Genomic DNA, 19,090 nt, shown 5'->3' with positions numbered 1-19,090 from the left:
TTTGACACTGTCTCTATTAAGACATGTTTAATGTGTGTTTAATGTGCGTTTAATCTGTGTTTAATGTGTGTTTAATCTGTGTTTAATGTGTGTTTAATGTGTGTTTAATCTGTGTTTAATCTGTGTTTAATGTGTGTTTAATCTGTGTTTAATGTGTGTTTAATCTGTGTTTAATCTGTGTTTAATCTGTGTTTAATGTGTGTTTAATCTGTGTTTAATGTGTGTTTAATCTGTGTTTAATCTGTGTTTAATCTGTGTTTAATGTGTGTTTAATCTGTGTTTAATGTGTGTTTAATGTGTGTTTTGAATCAACTAAACTTTACAGCACAGACAAACTCTGCCGCCAGCTAGTGTTTTGGAGGTGTAACTGCAGAGTGACACAGACACACCACCACACAAGTATAAATGCTCACAAGAGCATGACAGGCTGTCCGTCACGGCCGACCTCCAGTTTTGGTAGTGTTGGCTGTATCAGTACCTGAGTCGGGGATGAGCAGCTCGTTGATGTAATGGACGACTCCGTTGGTTCCCAGCTGGTCTTTCTTGGTGATGATGGCCTTCCCATTCAGGGTCATCTCGTCTCCGTCACAGCCGACCTCCAGCACGGTGCCCTGCAGAGTCTCCATTGGCGTCCCCGACACGATGGACTCGGCGCACTGCATGTGCTTCAGGATGTGGTAGTTCAGCAGGTCTGGGGGGGGTGGGGGGGGGGGGCAGGTACAAGACAATCAGGTTCATGCTGTTCACAGACAGTAATCAGCATCAGAGCGCCTCCTGCTGGTCACCTTTCAGAGCCACGGGGTCTCCCAGGATCCTGTTCAGGGTCTCCTGAGGAATCTTCTCGAAGGCCTCGTTGGTGGGAGCAAAGAGCGTGTACTGACCATCGCTCTCCAACACAGTGGTCAGACCTGCAGCCGCCATCGCCGTCTGATACAGGAAGTAACTCGGTGAATAAAACAATGCTGATCTCCTGAAGCTTCTGGATTATTGACAGAGGTACTCACACGCAGCGTCTCCAGGTCATCGTCGATGTCGAGGACAGTCTGCACGTTGTTGGAGACGGCGGTGATGACGCGGTCGACTACGTGCACGATGCCGTTGGTGGCGTGTTGGTCGGGTTTGATCAGACGGGCGCAGTTCACCGTCACAATCTGAAGAGGAGAAGAAGATGACTGTTACTGCTGCAGTGTAACTGGAGCTTTACTGGATTTTTGGATCAGTGTAGACTCTGATTAACGTGTCCTAACATGTCAGTTATCATGTCAGTGTGTTACAGTGTGTGTTACAGTGTGTATACAGTGTGTGTGTGTTGTGTATCACTGACCCCGTTGCTGTAGTGGTGGATGTGGACGGGGAAGTCCTGGTACATGGAGGTGAAGGAGGATCCGTGTCTGAGCTCGTTGGAGGTCAGCCGGCGGTTCACCATGTGGTAATGAAGAGCGTTTAGCAGCTCGATGTTCACGTTGCTCACCAGAGCGTCCAGGATCTCCTGCGGCACAACAACAACAACAACAACAAAGATTCAGTGTGATGAAGACAACAACACACTGAGGACAGACACGGGGAGACACCGTTATCATTATATCACCGGGTCGTCTTCTCAGTGGAGCGAGGACCACCTCCTAAAATCTAAGCGTCTGTCACATGTGCACAGCCCGTATTTGGTGAGTCTTTGTGGCAGCAGGACGGTGTGTGAGCGTGTGTGTGTGTGTGTGTGTGTGTGTGTGTGTGTGTTTGTACTGACTGTCGGCAGGGCGGCCCAGGCCACATTGCTCGGGGCAAAGAAAGTGAAGCTTCCCGGCCCTTCGATCTCGTCCTTCAGCTGAGCTCGTTCAGAGTACATCTGAGTGGTCGAGGCTCCGACGACGCCCAGAGTGTTGTAGATGTTCACCAGAGGCAGCGCTGCAAACACACACACACACACACACACACACACACACTCATGATCAACAAACTCTCAGCACATGAAAATAAACCAGAGTGATCCTCCTGTTTGTCTCAACAACAACAAACAGTCACAGCAGAACACCCACAATGCATCTGTGTCTGTGTTCAGGGACGAAGGTTCAGCCACAGCAGCACAGAGAGTTTAAACGTTAGTTTTCACAAAAGTTACATTTTTAACAGCTAATTCTTTTGTAAGTTAATTTTTTAAAAGTTTCATTTTTTTATAAATCAAGTTTTAAAAGTAAAGTTTTTATTTTTTACATATGAATTGTGTATTAAAAGGAATTTTTTTATTTTTTTTAACATTTTTATATGTTACTTTTTTATAAATTAGGTTTTTAAAAGAGAAAATTATATTTTTTTAATTTAAATTACATTTTTAAAAGCAGAGTTTTTATTTTTTATTTGTTATTTTTTATAAATAACATTTGTAAGTTGTTTTTTTAAAGTTATTTATATTAAGTTGTTTTATTCACAGCAGGTTTAATAAGTTAAGTTTATACATTTCCTCTTCTACCTGATTTTAATATGAATTTTAAAAAAGTATTTTTTTTATGGAGAAATCAGTTCATTCATTCATCAGTAACACATTTTGTCATTAACATTCTCATCAAAATTTAAAATCACTGTGTCTCTACAGCTGAAGACATGCAGTCATGTCTCTGTCATGTTTATGAATCAGTTACCCTGCGTTCATTCATTATATTAACACATTAATGTAACTTTATTCTTCCTGAAATAACAAAGACATCCTCAGTGTTCTGAGTTATGGACGTTGTGCTGAGTGTCAGGGGTCAGAGGTCAGAGGTCATACCTGCAGGACAGCCCTTCTCTCCAGGAATCTTCTCATAACCAGGACAGCACTCGTAGGTGATGACCCTGCAGCAGGAAACAACACAAGGACACATGAGGATCCACTTCCTGCCTCCTTCCTCTCTGACGTGTCCTCACAGCGACGCATTCTGCAGATTTCAGCCTCAGGTAAAAAAACACATCTATAAAGCTCTCAGTTTCCACCTCAGGAGCTCGTAACCTGTCTGTAATATTTCAGGAGACACATAAATTCCTGTCTGTGTATAATGATGCCAATAAAGTTATGAGCACAATCAGGTCTCACGCTGTGAGTCTGTTTCCACGAGGCCATAAACAAAGAGCTTCCCACAATAATCTGCTTTACATGACAGTAAACGTTATTTCATCGTCCACAGGGAGACGGCGTTCAGAGTCTGATGGAGCGCTGCACGGTGATCAGCATCGTGTGTTATCATCATCTGTTTAACAGTTTGGTTTTATTTACAGAGAACAGGGCGACCTCACAGATCTGCTCGCATCAGCAGAATCTGGAGCTCCTGATTGGTCCAACAGTTTCATCCAGTGGCCAATAGAGACTTTGATTTATCTGTTTGACCTGCGGCTCGTTAATCAGAAGCTTCTCAGTGTCAGCGACTTTGTGTCTGAAGTTATCTGATGATTTATGATCTCAGTTCATCGACAGCAGATACAGTCGGTGTCTGGTCACAGTGAAGGCGGATTTATACTGTGTCAGCTCTACGCCATCGTCTACGCACGTGGCCCCACGCCATTGTGAGGATTTGTACTTGTATGGTGGCGTGTCTGTGTCACTGCAAAACACACATTAAACACACATTAAACATGGGTTACTAGAGACATGCTAACATTATTAGCACAAGCCTATGGCATTTTACATTGTATAAATTAGCCTAGCGACTGGTGGAGATTTCCTCTGCTCGTATGAAGCCAGGATAAATCACTTAAAATGCTTTTATGTGGAGGTTTTATTGTCTTCACATTTTATTGTTTATTATGAGGGAAATGGTTTCAGCTGCCAAAAACAAGCTAAGCTAACGTTGGCACTCGCATTATTGATCATGGCTGACGGCTTCTATTTGACAACAGTTTTGGTACTTTGTGCAAAAACACGTTGAACTAACAGGCTCCTTGTTGTCTCCAGACGCCACATCAGAAGTTGAGAAGTATGCTACGTCACAAAGATGGCGACGTTGAGGGTGAGAGGTGTCCGTCATTCCACACTCAGGTTTTGGACCGCTTAGAGTGCACCAGTAGTTCACTGCGACACGCTGAGTGTTTCTCAAAGTCAAGGGCAGATCCTTAGATGGCTGAATTTCAAGGATGCTACGTCGTCAGACCCAACCTAAGGACTGTTCCAGTGTCGAGGATCCTTCAGATTCTACCAAGAACTGAGTCCTTCATTCAGAGAATTTTAAGGATGCATGTGTGGATCCTCAGCTGTACCAAAATCCCCTGAGGGATAACCTGAGGGTTAATGACACACACCTGGGGACACTCGTTAGCCTGTTGGTAGGACTCGTCCAACCAAGGAAGGATCCTTGACTTTGAGAAACACCAACTGTTACTTTCGGTCGGCCATCTTTAATGGTGCTCTCTGAAGGAACCAACAAGCGAGGAGAGCGTTGGTAGCTGAGCAGCACTCGCCACATCACCACAACGTACATCACACCTCTCCCACATTTCTACACTGTCGTCTGTCAAATAAAAGAGAAAATGCCCCAAAATATATGAAATAACAAACGAGGTGAGTTCAGGGTTCATGTGGACAGTCAGACATCTGAGTCTTCCTCCAGATGTTCAGTGAACAAACAGCTCGAGAGGAGAAGCTCAGTGAACAGTGTCAGTGGAGCAGCTGCTGACAATCAACAGGTAGATGTGCTAATGCTAATGCTAATGCTAGGTGAGAGCTCCTAATGAGAGTTGTATCACTGCAGAGTCACATGGTTGTGATGCCTGTAACCATGGTAACTGCTCACAACAAAGATAGAAACAGTTGGAGCTGAATTCTTAATGAAAAGTGCACAAAGACAATTTGACTGAAATGTTTTTGCCGATTAAACTAAAGGAAACTGAACTGACTGACATGAGTACAGATTCTGTTCAGAGCGTCGAACAGCTGGGCGCTGCTGAAGGTGTTTACTGAGGGAAAACTGCTCTGCTGTCACAGAGCTGAGTTTCTGAGCAGGAACCAGCGGTTTGGGGAGGATTGGTCACATGTGGGCTGTAATGAAGCGTGCAGGCCGAGCCGAGCCCTTCGTGACTTCCTGTAGAGATTTCCATAATAAATGTGGCTCAGCCGTCTGGGCTCATAAAGCTCATTTCCTCAGAGAGAAGAAGAATCTGCAGCCAGAGCAGACGCCTGACGGGGGACCCACAACCACCGCCAGGAAAAACACCGGAGCACCAGGAGCCTCCGCCGCTTCCTACGCACTACAAAATAAAGCGTCACAGAGCCGCAGGTCTCTCCTCTGTCTACATCAGTCATATAAATATCAGGACTTCTCTCAGAGGAGTTCAGAGAGTGAGCAGAAACAGCTGACAGAGCCGAGGCTGCAGGACCATCTCACACTGTGTGAAGACTTTATGTTTTTCATGTGACGTGAATAAAAAGTTGACGAGCACATCGAAGGTTCACTGATGCAGTTTGTACCGTGACAACATTCATGACGTCACAGGTTTTAGATTTAAACTTTTAAATATCCATCAGAAACCACGAGCCACATGACTCAGGTGTGTACGGGACATTTCCAGCTTCACTCTGCACACAAACTGAGGAGCAGGAAGTAAACAGGTTGTATTCAGGCCCTGAATTAATCACACGTGTGTTCTGGGTAACATGAAATCTCCCTTTAAAACCCAGATCACCTGGTGGATCAGGTCAGATTGGAGCAGTGATGTCACTGCAGCATCATCAGGGGACATTTAACCATGGACAGATTATGAGACGATGGGCCCCTGAGCTCAGAGACACAGAGGGCCCCACCTCCTCTGCTACAGAGGAGTGAGACACACAGACTGTGTGCAGGGTTTGTGTCTTTGGGGTCCTTGTTTTGTCTTGTCCCAGTGTCTCTGTGTCTCAGTGTCTCAGTGTCTCAGTGTCTCTGTGTCTCAGTGTCTCTGTGTCTCTGTGTCTCTGTGTCTCTGTGTCCCAGTGTCTCTGTGTCTCAGTGTCTCTGTGTCTCAGTGTCTCAGTGTCTCTGTGTCCCAGTGTCTCAGTGTCTCTGTGTCTCTGTGTCTCAGTGTCTCAGTGTCTCAGTGTCTCTGTGTCTCAGTGTCTCAGTGTCTCAGTGTCTCTATGTCTCTGTGTCTCTGTGTCTCAGTGTCTCAGTGTCTCTGTGTCTCAGTGTCTCAGTGTCTCTGTGTCTCCCTCTGTCTCCGTCTCACTGTGTCTTTCAGCAGCAGCGTCTTTAATGAAATCTAATGTATCATCTGGAGACACAGAGTCCGGAGCTCCTGCAGCCTCCATCACACCGGCAGTAAAATGTAAACAGATGGAGATCAGCTACTGACTCTGTGTGTGTGTGTGTGTGTGTGTGTGTGTGTGTGTGTTGGCACACACACTGGACTGATTATCAAACCAGATGGAAACTCGACTCCCGTTTGGTCTCCACATAAACAAAGATGGCTGCCGTGGATTTCTGACAAAACAAACAGAGCGAGGTCGCAGTAATTCAGCCGGCTCGGGGGAAACCTTCCAGAAACATCCAGCAGAGAATAAAACGTCTGAAGCTTCACATAAAGCTGCTCCGGACTGAGGCAGCAAACCCGGAGAGCCGTGCTGGTTACAGAGGGACGGAGCGACAGGGAGCCAGTATTAAATATAATAAAGACACGTTGTGTTCCAGACGTCTGATTTATACCCTCACATTCCTCACATTTAAAATGCCTCACAGTTACAGGTCTTTGCTTTTACGACTCCAAATTACACGTTTTACTGTTTTTCTCCGCTGACCTTTGGATGGAACACGTCACCTGTACATTCAACCTGTGTTGAGTTTAGTTCAGAGCTCCTGCTGAGGATTTACAGTTTCTCTCACAGTTCCAGCTGCATGTGTTCATTCAGCAGCTATTTCAGATTTAGTCTCACAAGAATGCTGACTAGTTTTAGTCACATTAGTCGTTTTGATCCTTTAGAGTTGAAACATCTCATTACATTAAACTTTAAGTCTTTGACTCAAAATGTTTTTCTGTTTAAACATATTCAGTAAGGCTAAAACTGGAATCACAGGCTGAGTGGATAAATGCCACTTGGTCCCTTTCAGTCCTCCAAGCGGACTCCTCGCAATGACTCAGCATTTTTCGCGCATACCTGAACACTCCAGAGAACTCAGACCGCTCTGAAACGAACCACCTCAGGAGATGGTCTGAGTACAGTTTGTTTCACAGGGGTCTGAATCAAGGATAGTCTAACCTGAGCATTGTGAAGACAAATACTTCAGGTTCACTTTGCTCTTTGCCACTGCACTCTCAGCCCTCTGGAGGACAAAACCATCACTGAGTGTCCAGCTGGAGGACACGCTCAGAGAGGACGTGACAGAGGTGAAGACACGTCCAAGAGCTGATCAGATAGATTCGGATTTAATGGAAACAGTTCAGCTCCTCTGAGGGAAAGAATCTGAGCAGCGATAAAGTTTGTGTTGAGAAACTAAATAAATAATATTTAAACTGAGAGGAAGAGGAGCTGAGTGATGATGAGGAGTGACAGCTGATGGACTCACTCTGCACCTGCAGGAGTGTATCTGGATCTGTCAGCTGGGAACTGACGGTGAAACACAAACGGAGCAGCTGATACCAGAGAGACGTCTGCAGGTGGAAGAAGTACTGAGTAAACATGGTGACACTACAGAGCAGAAATACTTTGTTACAAGCAAAACATTTACTCAAGTAAAAGTAAAGAAGTATTAGCATCAAATGATTCTTAACGTACCAAAGTAAAAGCACTATGATGCAGAATAATATATAATATATGCACTAATGTGTTCATCACTTTGAAGCAACATAACACAACTTCTCCTTCTTAAAATGGCGACTTCCAAATCATGTGACGGTGCACCTGTGTCTGACCTGTAGCCACTATGGTGACCATGTCGTGTCTCACGGGAGAGCGTAACACATTTCTGCTGCACACATCACCAGCTGGCGAGAAGAAGCTCGCTCAGTATTCTGAGTACAGACATCTGAAGAACTTGTGACACGGCCACGAAGGTGAGGGCAGAGACATGAGACAGGTACAGTGATGTCAGAGGGTTTTAAAGTAGAAGAGCCTTCAGATATACTGTCAGTGTGTCTCACAGTGTCTCCCTCTCAGCTCTGCTCTGTCTTGTTGCCACCTGTTAGTTAACTTGGTTCAGGTGTGCTGCTGCACACAGGTGAAGGGGCGTGGCCTTTGGGATCAAAGGAGCAGGGAATTGTTTGGGGAGGGTTGTTTAAAATTTTGTTTCCCAGGGAGGAGCATAGCTGTCAAGTCTCCCGTTTTGGCCGGAAAACTACCATATTTTACCCCTCTTTCCTGCCGTCCTCCTGTATTAGTATTTTCCTGTAAATCTCCCGTATTATAATATAATTTTTAAAAAAAACATTCCTCTGCCTCTCCAAACTGAACTCTGTCACTAGCCTCGTGCACCTGCAGTAGCCTGGGTGGCAGTTGTCGCGAGGCTAGTGTCGACAGCGGGTCTGGTTAACAAGTGGTTATTTTAGATTTCCTGTACACCTGTCTTAAAATGTAAGGGATACTGGAGCTTGGTTGGGGTGGTGGGACGGCTCGTAGCGGGCGCCGGAAAATTTCCCTTATTTTCAAATCCAAAACTTGACAGGTATGGGGAGGAGGACGGTGGTGGAGACTGGACGGCCTGCGCTGGAATAAATAAACCTCAATGGACTCTTACTTTTGGCGTTTCCTTGACCGGCTTTCTGGAGGACCAGAAAGAGACTGAGCCGACTGACAAGAAGATCTGGATCGTTTCTTTTCTTGATTCCACTGCGGTGAGTTTGATTTCTTATTTTTGGATATTTATCTTTTTTTACAATGCAATGCTTTTTCCTGGTTCCTGTTTTTGCATTTTAAATAGTGAACATGAGACATTTCTTCCTGACTTGGATCATCGTTGGACTCCAGTCAGCCTTTAAATTTTTTTTCCTGTATTTTAATTTGGGTGATGATATGTAAATAAATTGTGTTTGAGGCTATTTAAGTTTCCTTTAGTATGTTCATTTGCAGGCGTCAGTAGGAAACCAAAGGCACCCCCTTATTTTGTTTATCCTACTTTAACCAAGTCAAAGTCATCACTGTAGCTTTTGAATTTAACTTTATTTATTTAACTAGACTTTAACAGTGAACTGTTATTGTATAAATCCAAACCTCATACATCTTTAGTGGTGCATGAATTATTCTGTTCAGAACGGAGTGAAGTTTGAGGGCATTTTAAGGTTCGTCCTCATCATGTTTCTTTTCCTAAACTTCACCTCAGAAACTTGACGTTAAGGTATAACGTCACGCTGATTTGTAGGATATCATGCGAACTGTTGTACGAGGATTTATTTGTGGACTTATTTGTAAAATTTTACTTCACGTAGAGCTGCATGCGGCACATTAACTCGCCCTGCCCCCTCTTGCTTGGCGCTTGCTCTCGCTCTGTTTATCAGACCACAAATAACACAAGCGTTAGCTAACGCACCCTGCAGCCCCTCTGCCTCACTTTTGGCTGCAGGGGGGTTTCACCAGGAGGAGAGTGAGCGGCAGCTGCAGGGCCACAGTGGGCTGGTCGTCAGCTGCAGCTGTGGGTCTAACCTGTGTAATGGCAGCAACAGAAAGTTTGCTGAACTGGCAGGGAGTCGGGGCGGTCAGGGATCAGACATGGATGTATGAAGAGACCGGCTGTTCTCATGCACTGTTCGTACGTTTTCCTACGAACAGTAACCTAAATTTGTACACATTCCACAAAATCATGAGCCAATAGTTTGTGTATAAGCCACATATTTCGGAAGGCTGTGATCACATGACTACAGCACTGATGGGAGTAAAGACAGAAGCAGTCCGAGCGGTCTGTAAGGAGGCAGGTTGGGATGGTGGACGGGTCACATAACACAGGACTTTCCTCCAGGAGACCAGTGTTCAGAACCGAGAGAACTCACCACGTTTCTTTTCCTAAACCTAACGTCAGTAACTTTACACTAAGTACATGCCTTTACGTAAAGTACATATCGTCATTCGCAGGATATCATACCAAGTGTTGTATGAGGAAACGTTCTCTCCATCCATAGATCAGACCCTGGTGCTGCAGTCTGCGACGGCTGAGTACGAGCTGCTGCAGCGACTAACTGAGGGCCTGTATTAACAACGGTGGTACCACTGTGCAACTGTAGGAGGCGCCAAATCACTGCTGAAGGTGGAGCTCATTTTAATGACTTTATATTGTAATAACACATCATCATTTATTTATTGATTATATTCTATACAGGAGGAGGAGGAGGAGGTAGCGTTAAAGGAAACACTGAAGCACAAATACCTCAGATCTGCACTGAAGTACTGTATGTGAGTAAATGTACGTCTGCCAGGTAGTGAATGAACAGATTGTTGGTCAGAGTCGGAGACACAGTGTGGTGTGTTGTTGAAGACCTCTGCAGACAGAGGGAGGAGGGGGGAGGTCTCGGGGGGGAGACAGGGGGAGTCGGGGTCTGGGGGGGGTCAGTGAGTTATGAGTCCTCCTTCTGCTGACCTCTGACCTGCTGATCCTCCTCCACAGAAACACAAAGACACAAGTGTAAATGTAATTACCCCGTCACAGATAAGAGCCGAGTGTTTCCACACACTGACGCTGTTTGTGTGTGTGTTTGTGTGTGTGTGTGTGTGTGTGTGTGTGTGTGAAGCTTCACTTCCTACAAACAGAAACTCTCACTTCCTCTTTTCCCTCCATTTCCTGATCCGAGCTGAAAGAATCTGTTTGTGGGAAAAGTTTAAAAGCTGCGTTCAACATCCTGCCGACGGACTGAGAGTCCTTCACAGCCTCAGACACACTTTCACAAAAACACACACACACAGAAATATGTGAACAAATATACAGACTGATGCACATTTACAGTCTGACTGGAGCATGAAGAGAAGAAGAAGAGAAGGTGCCTCAGACATCTGTTCATTCACTGAAACAGTTTTCATCTGTTACTGATCAGAGACGCACTGTGAGCTCATTTACAGATCAATATATTGATCACACACACAGAGCGGAGCGGCTATCAGACCCTGCAGCACCTGAACTGAACTGACCCAGGACCAGCTTCATAAATCTGTCACTTAGTCGGAACATAACGACGGATGAATCACTTCAACTGTTACTGTCAGTTAAAATGCTGAGACAGCTGTTTCCACGGAAACCAAAAAACAGAGGTCAGCTCTGACCGAAATCATTTCATACAAGGGCGGGTGTTAACGACAAGTGAGGACAGAAGTTGGAAACTTTTAAAACATCAGTTTTCAGTTAATGCACCTAAAAACACATCCGGACATTTTCTTTCTAGTTTTTTTGGTAATTCCAAAATATTTATTTATTTATTTATTTTATTTTTCTTGTCATGTTTTTTAATTTTCTTGCACTTGCAGGACAGTTCTTACCAAGTCGCTCGTTGAATTTTTTTGCACATTTTTCAAGGAAATCAAACCCATGTGTTCAGGTTTCAAAACTGACGTCTATCCAGGTTTCTGTACTCACACAACTCGTGCAGTTTAATCCCAGTCTCATTCATCCAGTTGTATGTTCAGTACCTCCTAAACAGACAGGCCTCTCTGATGGGGAACTGAACAGGAAGTAAAACTTGTCTATAATCTCTTCACAGCCAGACTCCAGTGATGAAACCAGTGATTTAACACCAGTGAACACAGGAGCTGCTGGTCTGCTGCTGCCTCCATCAGTTAGTGTGTTTGTGTCACTGTGTGACTTTGGTGAATCTGAATTAACCCTTTAAACACCAAAGTCACACAGTGACACAAACACACTGACTGATGGAGGCAGCAGCAGACCAGCAGCTCCTGAGTTCACTGGTGTTAAATCACTGGTTTTATCACTGGAGTCTGGCTGTGAAGAGAGCAGAGATCAGTTTTACTTTCTGTTCAGTTGTAAAACAAAAGGTTTCAGTGTAAAGGTCATGTGTTTGTAAAGCACTAAGCGTGTGACTGGATGAATGAGACTTGGACTCTTCTGCAGGAGTTGTGTGAACAGTTTTTCTCATGAATTCATCGTAACAGGGTGAGTAACTGATGTCATGGAGATCAACATCTGGATGTTTTAAGGGAAGAGTTCAACACTCAGGTAAATGCTCCTCCTCCTCCTCCTCCTCTCTGTCAGTCACATGATCAGATGGATTTCACTCTCATGTCTATATGATTACTTTACTGGGGAAATGTCTCTGTCACTTTCCAAATGACACATATCCTTTGTGTCACACTATTTGGAAACACTATTTACTCTGACTGAAAATGACATTTTTTCCACTTCAGATTTTCTTTGGAAACAAACCACAAAAAACGGGAACTGCCCATTGGTTCGACATCCCATTGTTCCGACCATATTAAACTCATTGTTCCGAAGTCCATACGCCCGCCGCGAGCCGTTCAGCACCGCGGACAGTCGGACTAATGGGCTGTCGAACCAATGACATGGACCCAAAAAACACGTTGATCAGCTGGAGAGGAGCTTTATGAGTGGATAGAGACCGGCTAACTGTTCCCCCTGTTTACAGTCGTTATGCTAAGCTAAGCTAGCTGTTCCCTCTGTTTACAGTCCTTATGCTAAGCTAAGCTAGCTGTTCCCTCTGTTTACAGTTCTTATGCTAAGCTAAGCTAGCTGTTCCCTCTGTTTACAGTTCTTATGCTAAGCTAAGCTAGCTGTTCCCTCTGTTTACAGTCTTTATGCTAAGCTAAGCTAGCTGTTCCCTCTGTTTACAGTTCTTATGTTAAGCTAAGCTAGCTGTTCCCCCTGTTTACAGTTCTTATGCTAAGCTAAGCTAGCTGTTCCCTCTGTTTACAGTCTTTATGCTAAGCTAAGATAGCTGTTCCCTCTGTTTACAGTTCTTATGCTAAGCTAAGCTAAGCTAGCTGTTCCCTCTGTTTACAGTTCTTATGTTAAGCTAAGCTAGCTGTTCCCCCTGTTTACAGTTCTTATGCTAAGCTAAGCTAGCTGTTCCCTCTGTTTACAGTCTTTATGCTAAGCTAAGATAGCTGTTCCCTCTGTTTACAGTTCTTATGCTAAGCTAAGCTAGCTGTTCTCTCTGTTTACAGTTCTTATGCTAAGCAAACTGTTCTACCTTGTTCAAGTGTTTATGCTAATATAAGCTAACTTCTCCCATTTTCCTTTTTTTCTTCTGTTTCCAGTGTTTATGCTAAAATAAGATAACTGCTATCCCCCTATTTCTAGACCTTATGCTAAGTTAAGGTAGCTGTTCCCACTGTTGTCAGTCCCCATTTTAAGTGTTTATGTTAAGATAAGCTAACTGTTTTTCCTGTTATCAGTGTTTATGCTAAGATAAGCTATTGGTTCACTTTGTTTCCAGTCTGTTTCTGTCCTCTGGACTAAAAATGTCCCCCGTATTTTAGTGTGTCCCCCTGTGTCAGCTCTGCAGGGAGACGATTTACTCAACAGCTCGTTCACGCTCGACGACAGGAGCGTCTGTGAGGAACGAGACTGTGAGAGCCGACTGAAGAGTTCAGGTGATTATCACATTTACAAGAGGAACATTTTACTGCAGCACAGACTCACAGTAATCCTGCTCCGCTCCTGCAGAGTGAAATCTGTGACACAGCTGGTCCACTGCTGCCAGAGCCTCATTAATAATGTGTGTGTGTGTGTGTGTGTGTGTGTGTGTGTGTTTCCTTCAGTCTGACTGAGTCTCTTTGTTTCTGCAGTCTGAAGCATCAGAGTCCACTTCAGTCAGTGCTGCACTCAAGATTATATTGAAGTATGAGTATCTGCACTACAAGTATCAGTGGTTTAAGTATCAGCAGAGCAGTCTTATGGTGAGTTCACACCGGTAGCGCATAAAACAGTTTGCATGAACTGTAAGTTAAGTTAATGTAAAGACACGATTAGACGTGAATTCCTGCTGGGCAACACGAAGGACGCGAAATACGCGAATGAAGTGAGTAGTGCTGATGCTGAAAAATCTGAACTTCAGCGACCAGTCAGCACGGCGACAGTCGATGAGCTTTGAGCTCCTCTGGTACTATATATATGATGCCGAGGACGTACTGGTGGAAGTTCATTCATTGATTCAGCTGTTTCACGTGCGTATCATTCACACGTATGAAGCGAGTCAACACAAAATATTCCAGCGTTCAAACTCAAGTGAGTAACGTGACACGGACATTTGCATCACATTTGGTGTGAACACAATGAACACCACAGGACTCACAAGCTGTAAGCAGTACACGGTCCCTCCTCTGTATCACATCAGGGATCATCTCATGTCACATTGACGATGTCAAGCTCAGCTCACAACCCAGCTACATCATCTGATGGATGGACTCATGTTGCATCCAGTTAGGACACAGTGTCAGGCTGCTCCTCGTGTTTACATGTGCACAGCGTCTCCATGCAGCTCTGCTCAGCTCTCTGCTACGTTCACATTTTACAGAACATCAGTGCTGATGTTGGAGCATCTCACTATCTGAATCATGTGCTCTTTAAATACCAGTGAAAATAAAACCATTCTGACTTTGGACCAGTTTTTTGTAGGTCAGTGAATCAGTCTTTTTCTGCTGCCTCAAAATATCAGTCCACCAACAACGTACCTGGGCACACCTCACATGGACGCACAGATGGGCGTACGTACATTTACCTCTGCAACATGAAAACAACCACTGCGACAGTCTAAAACTAGGGATGACAGTTGTGCTGTGCTGCTCTGTAAGATGAGGCTCTGTGTTCGCTCTGAGCTGCGTCTCTGCACACTGAGACAGGACGTTCTGCTTCAGGTTATGGACAACAGAGACATGGACAAAAAGTCAAACTGTTGGACGTGTCCTTTAAATGAACCCTGCAGCAGATCTTGGGACTGGGAGGTAAACTGACACTGATGGTTCATTTCTTCTTCAGAGGTTATATAAGAGGTGAGGACACCTCCGGAGAGGGACATTCCTCCGTCCACTAAACACAAACTCAGTCCGTCCAGCAGGACCAAAGTCAAGTCACGAGAAACACTTTCAGACTCACTGAGAACAAACGGTCGGCACAACACCAGTCACAGGAAGAGCAAAAACACTTTGAGACACTTTACTCCCTAAAATGGATTCAAACTGAGGCGTCATGACACGTGTTGTTGTTCTGCTGTGACGGACGCTCGGCTCAGACTCACGTGGGCTTCCCGCAGATCTTGCGATGGTACCACTGTTTGCAGTTGGTGAAGTATTTCTTGTCGGTGCCTTTCTGCTGCTGCATGGCACAAACATTCGGTCTGAAAGAGAAAAGAGACGCAGACACAGGATCAGAGACAGGAAGACACAGACGTCATGTCTTTATTAATAATCTAAACACACAGCAGCCTGGAATATCAGCCTGGAATCAAGTCATGGAAAGCTTCTGTTAAAGGATTCAGACTTTAGATTCCTCCTTAAACTCAATGTGACAGGTTCGAGGGCTCAGAGAATCAAACTGATGACAGAGTCAAGTCCAGGGTTCCCACACACAGTCATAGATGACATTTTCCATGACTTTTACAGGACCCACTGTATTTCTATTCTTGCCCTACTTGCCTGTCTTTGTATTTTCAGCTAGCTGGCACACACAGAGGAAATGAAGACACTAGCAAACGTCACATCATATCAGAGTTACGTTACGTCGACAGCTTCATATTAATGTTTCTGTCGTTACGTTGAAGTTTGTTCCTGCAAGATTACTGTCACAGTTTCATTACACACAACAAAATTCCAGGACTTTTTCAGGTTTTCCATGACCAAGTCTGCAGCTGCTGCAGGACCAACATACATCTCATATTACCTCTGAAACTCTCTGAATGTGGAGACTTTAAAGAGTCTTCAGGAGGACGGAGAGACAAACGATTCAGCTCCGACAGTCAGTTTCAGTTTCTGTCGACCTGCAGCTGCTTCAGAATCAGAGAATAATGTTGTGAAATCAAACTTAGATTTCATGCAGTGACAAATGTGACGTCACGAGACTATCGAGTGATTTTACAGCGACACAGATCAGACGTTTCAACACACGGTCGACTCACAGGATCAGAAACAAACCGAGTTTCTGATTTTATAACACAGGTGAGTCGTTAATGGAACAGCTTCACATTCAGCTGAGTTAAACTTCCTGTTAACTCTTTCATGTGAGTGAGTTTAAATCTGAAGATGACTAGTTTAACTCACATCATCTTTACTGAACCTGAAACATGAAATAATCTGCAGAGACCTTAAACTCACTGACGCCGCTACGAATGTTTAAACGCCTGATTTCAGATCTCGTTTTAAATGTTTCTAACTCTGTGTGCTCCACAGCGTGTTTATTATCTTGTGTTCAACTTTGAGCTCTGACACTTTTGTTGTTTTATGTGATTTTATTTCTATTTTAACTGTTTTCATGTTGGTGAACTGTTTAACTGATTTTGTGTTTGCTCATTGGTTGGTTTTATGTCTTTGTTCATGCTCATCTCCCTCAGCTGATTCAGCTGATTTCCAGAGTCTTAAATAAAGGTTTCAATGAATGATTCCACCTTAACCTAACCAAAGATTTAAGGGGTTTCAAGGTGGACTGATAAGGGATTCTGGGGCCAGTTGCTCAAAGTACCTTAGGTTAAGATTTTCCTTAAATTCTGAGTTAAGGTTTCCTTGAAATAAAATTGGTTGCCTAAAACATTCTTAAGTCTTCTCCTTAAGGTTTCCTGTAAGTTAAGGATTTAAGGTTTTCTCCTTATCTTGGTCTTATACTTAAGGAATGGCTTAAAGTTGGTTAAACTGAGGACAAAAACATAAAGTACCTCTGACTCCATCCGAACCACAGCCAGGCTGAGATTATGGTGATAAATGAGAAAAATGACGGCGTCCTGAGACGTTCTGCGATGGTGAGAACCATCGAACAACCTTAAAGATGAGCACTTTGATTTTGCATCATAAATTGTTTAGAAGTCAACTAATGATTTGCTTTATCTGGAGTCAGATCACTCAACTCTCCAAGTGTCTCTGTGTCTCTCTAAGTGTCACACTTAAGGAGTTTTGTGCAACCAGCCCCAGTTCCTTTAAGAACACTGAGACACAGCTGAAATTTACTATAAGCAACACATACATTTACATTTAACAAGTTGACAGTGAACACACGACCAGATTATGTTCCAGGTTCAAAGTTCATATCATAATTACAACATCACACCTTCGTTTGTTTTCACCTCCAAACTTCTAGATCTGCATTAAAGAGAACAAAATGTTTTAATGTTGCTTATTAACCACTGAATCGACTCATTCCACCTTAATCTGAGCTTAACCTCAGTTTTAAGGTGGACAGATAAACTTTACAACATCCTGCAGGACACAACAAACACTCGCACTTCATACACACAACACATTATTATTATTATTATAACTTTATAACATCAAAGCCACCGAAACAGCTGATTCATTCAGAAGCACCTCAGTCTGGTGTGTCGACCTCATCTCTCTGGAAATGATCAGATTCAAAGTTTCATCACAGCTTTTCATGTTTACAGAACTTTAATCTGAACAGTTTGAAAACGTTCAGCAGAATAAAAATCTAACATAAGCTCATTATCATTTTATCACATGATGACATTTAACAGATAATTATGATTATAAATTATGATCAATGAGCATGAAGTCACTCTACAGACGGCGAGCAGAACCACAGACACTACAGAGGTAATATCATTATTAATTATATCATTATAATACTGTATGGAGACACTGAAGGAAATGAATGTGACTGCAATAATTCAGCTGTGCAGTACTCTACAGTAGCCTACACTAATCTATTCTCACCAGCACCTGTTGAATATCAATATTTATTCAACATATAATGCAAATAACTACATATTTCTTATGTTTATTCTTACTGTTGTTTTTATTCCATAGATGTACATATTGTAGTGAACATTATAGCATAACACATATTTTATGTTTCTGAATGAAACACTAGTTTATACAGATTAATGTCGCACATATTAGTGAATGTTTGTAAATGTAAATGTTAAACACTGTTGCATAATGCACAGTTATATTTCTGTTGTATTTCAATACTTTATATTTACATACTTCTATTTTACACTCTTATTCTTACTTCTTATAAGTCTCTGTTCTTCACATCAGATCGACTGAAACAGATAATAAAATATTTCTGATAAATAAAGTCACAGCTGATCATGATATGATCATTACAGCATGTTACAGTGAAGCTACAGCAGCGTGTCTCCGTGCACAAACTCTGTTCAGACGCTCTGTGTGTGCAGAGTCTCTCTGTCTATGTGCAAACTCTCTGTGTGGGTTCGGCTCGGTTCGGATCGGATCGACTCACCCCTGCTGCCGGCCTCTGATCCGGCTGTGCTGCAGGACCGCCTGGAACGGAGACCGGGCCACACAGACGGTGAGGAGCAGGGACAGACCCAGGACCAGGACACACACCTTCATCTTCAACCGGACTACAGAGCCTCACTCTTCTTCTTCTTCTCTTGTTTTACTCTGATTTCTCTCTGTTCTTTTCTTCTTCTTCTGCTTCTTCCTCCTTCTCCGCAGCCCCCAGTCCCTCCAGACTCCAGGAGGGGACTTATAAAGCAGAGGAGGAGGAGGAGGAGGAGGAAGAGGAGGAGGGGCGAGATATCAGACACCAAGAAAAACCGATCACCTTCATTATATAATAATAACGTCTGATTGAAGTTTAGTTCAACAAGTTAAAATACTGAAAGATCATAACTGTCAGCTGAGAGAAAGAAAGAAGAAAAAAGTTAAAAACAGAAGAAGAGAAAGAAATGAGACGGAGAATGAAGGAACAAAGACAGGAAGGAGGAAGGAAAGAAAATGAAAGAAAAAGAAAAATGCAAAAAGACAGAAATTAACAAAAAAGAAAAAAGAAAAAGAAATGAGAAAAAAGACTTTTGACATTCTTTATTAAAACAAACTCAGCAGGTCAGTACAGATTAAATTCCCCAGATGTTCATAAATGCATCAGTATCATATGTCAGAGACATAAATAAACTCCACCCAACAAACAACAGACAGAGAAAGACTCTGATCCAGGCTGATGCTGTGGATTGTCCTCACAGAGCCACCGTACATTAAACATTTTGATTTAAAGCTCCAAGTGGAGTTCATTAAGTCAGA

General features: G+C 43.4%; 1 protein-coding gene across 1 annotated transcript in view; it reads right to left on the bottom strand.

Moving 5' to 3' along the window:
• tgfbi (transforming growth factor, beta-induced) overlaps positions 1–18,525 on the bottom strand; it is a 35,006-nt gene extending 16,481 nt beyond the window's left edge. The window contains 8 exon segments of the mRNA XM_033627554.2: positions 479–691; positions 786–927; positions 1,005–1,151; positions 1,325–1,489; positions 1,745–1,902; positions 2,762–2,826; positions 15,118–15,216; positions 18,288–18,525. Coding sequence (XP_033483445.2) covers positions 479–691; positions 786–927; positions 1,005–1,151; positions 1,325–1,489; positions 1,745–1,902; positions 2,762–2,826; positions 15,118–15,216; positions 18,288–18,400 — 1,102 coding nt within the window. The 5' untranslated portion in view covers positions 18,401–18,525.
• Between the last annotated feature and the right edge of the window lie 565 nt (positions 18,526–19,090).

Source organism: Epinephelus lanceolatus, chromosome 7 (assembly GCF_041903045.1).
Source record: "Epinephelus lanceolatus isolate andai-2023 chromosome 7, ASM4190304v1, whole genome shotgun sequence".
NCBI classification, from domain to species: Eukaryota; Metazoa; Chordata; class Actinopteri; order Perciformes; family Serranidae; genus Epinephelus; species Epinephelus lanceolatus.
The sequence above is the reverse complement of the archived record's forward strand: the minus strand, read 5'-3'. Positions and strand labels throughout refer to the sequence as shown.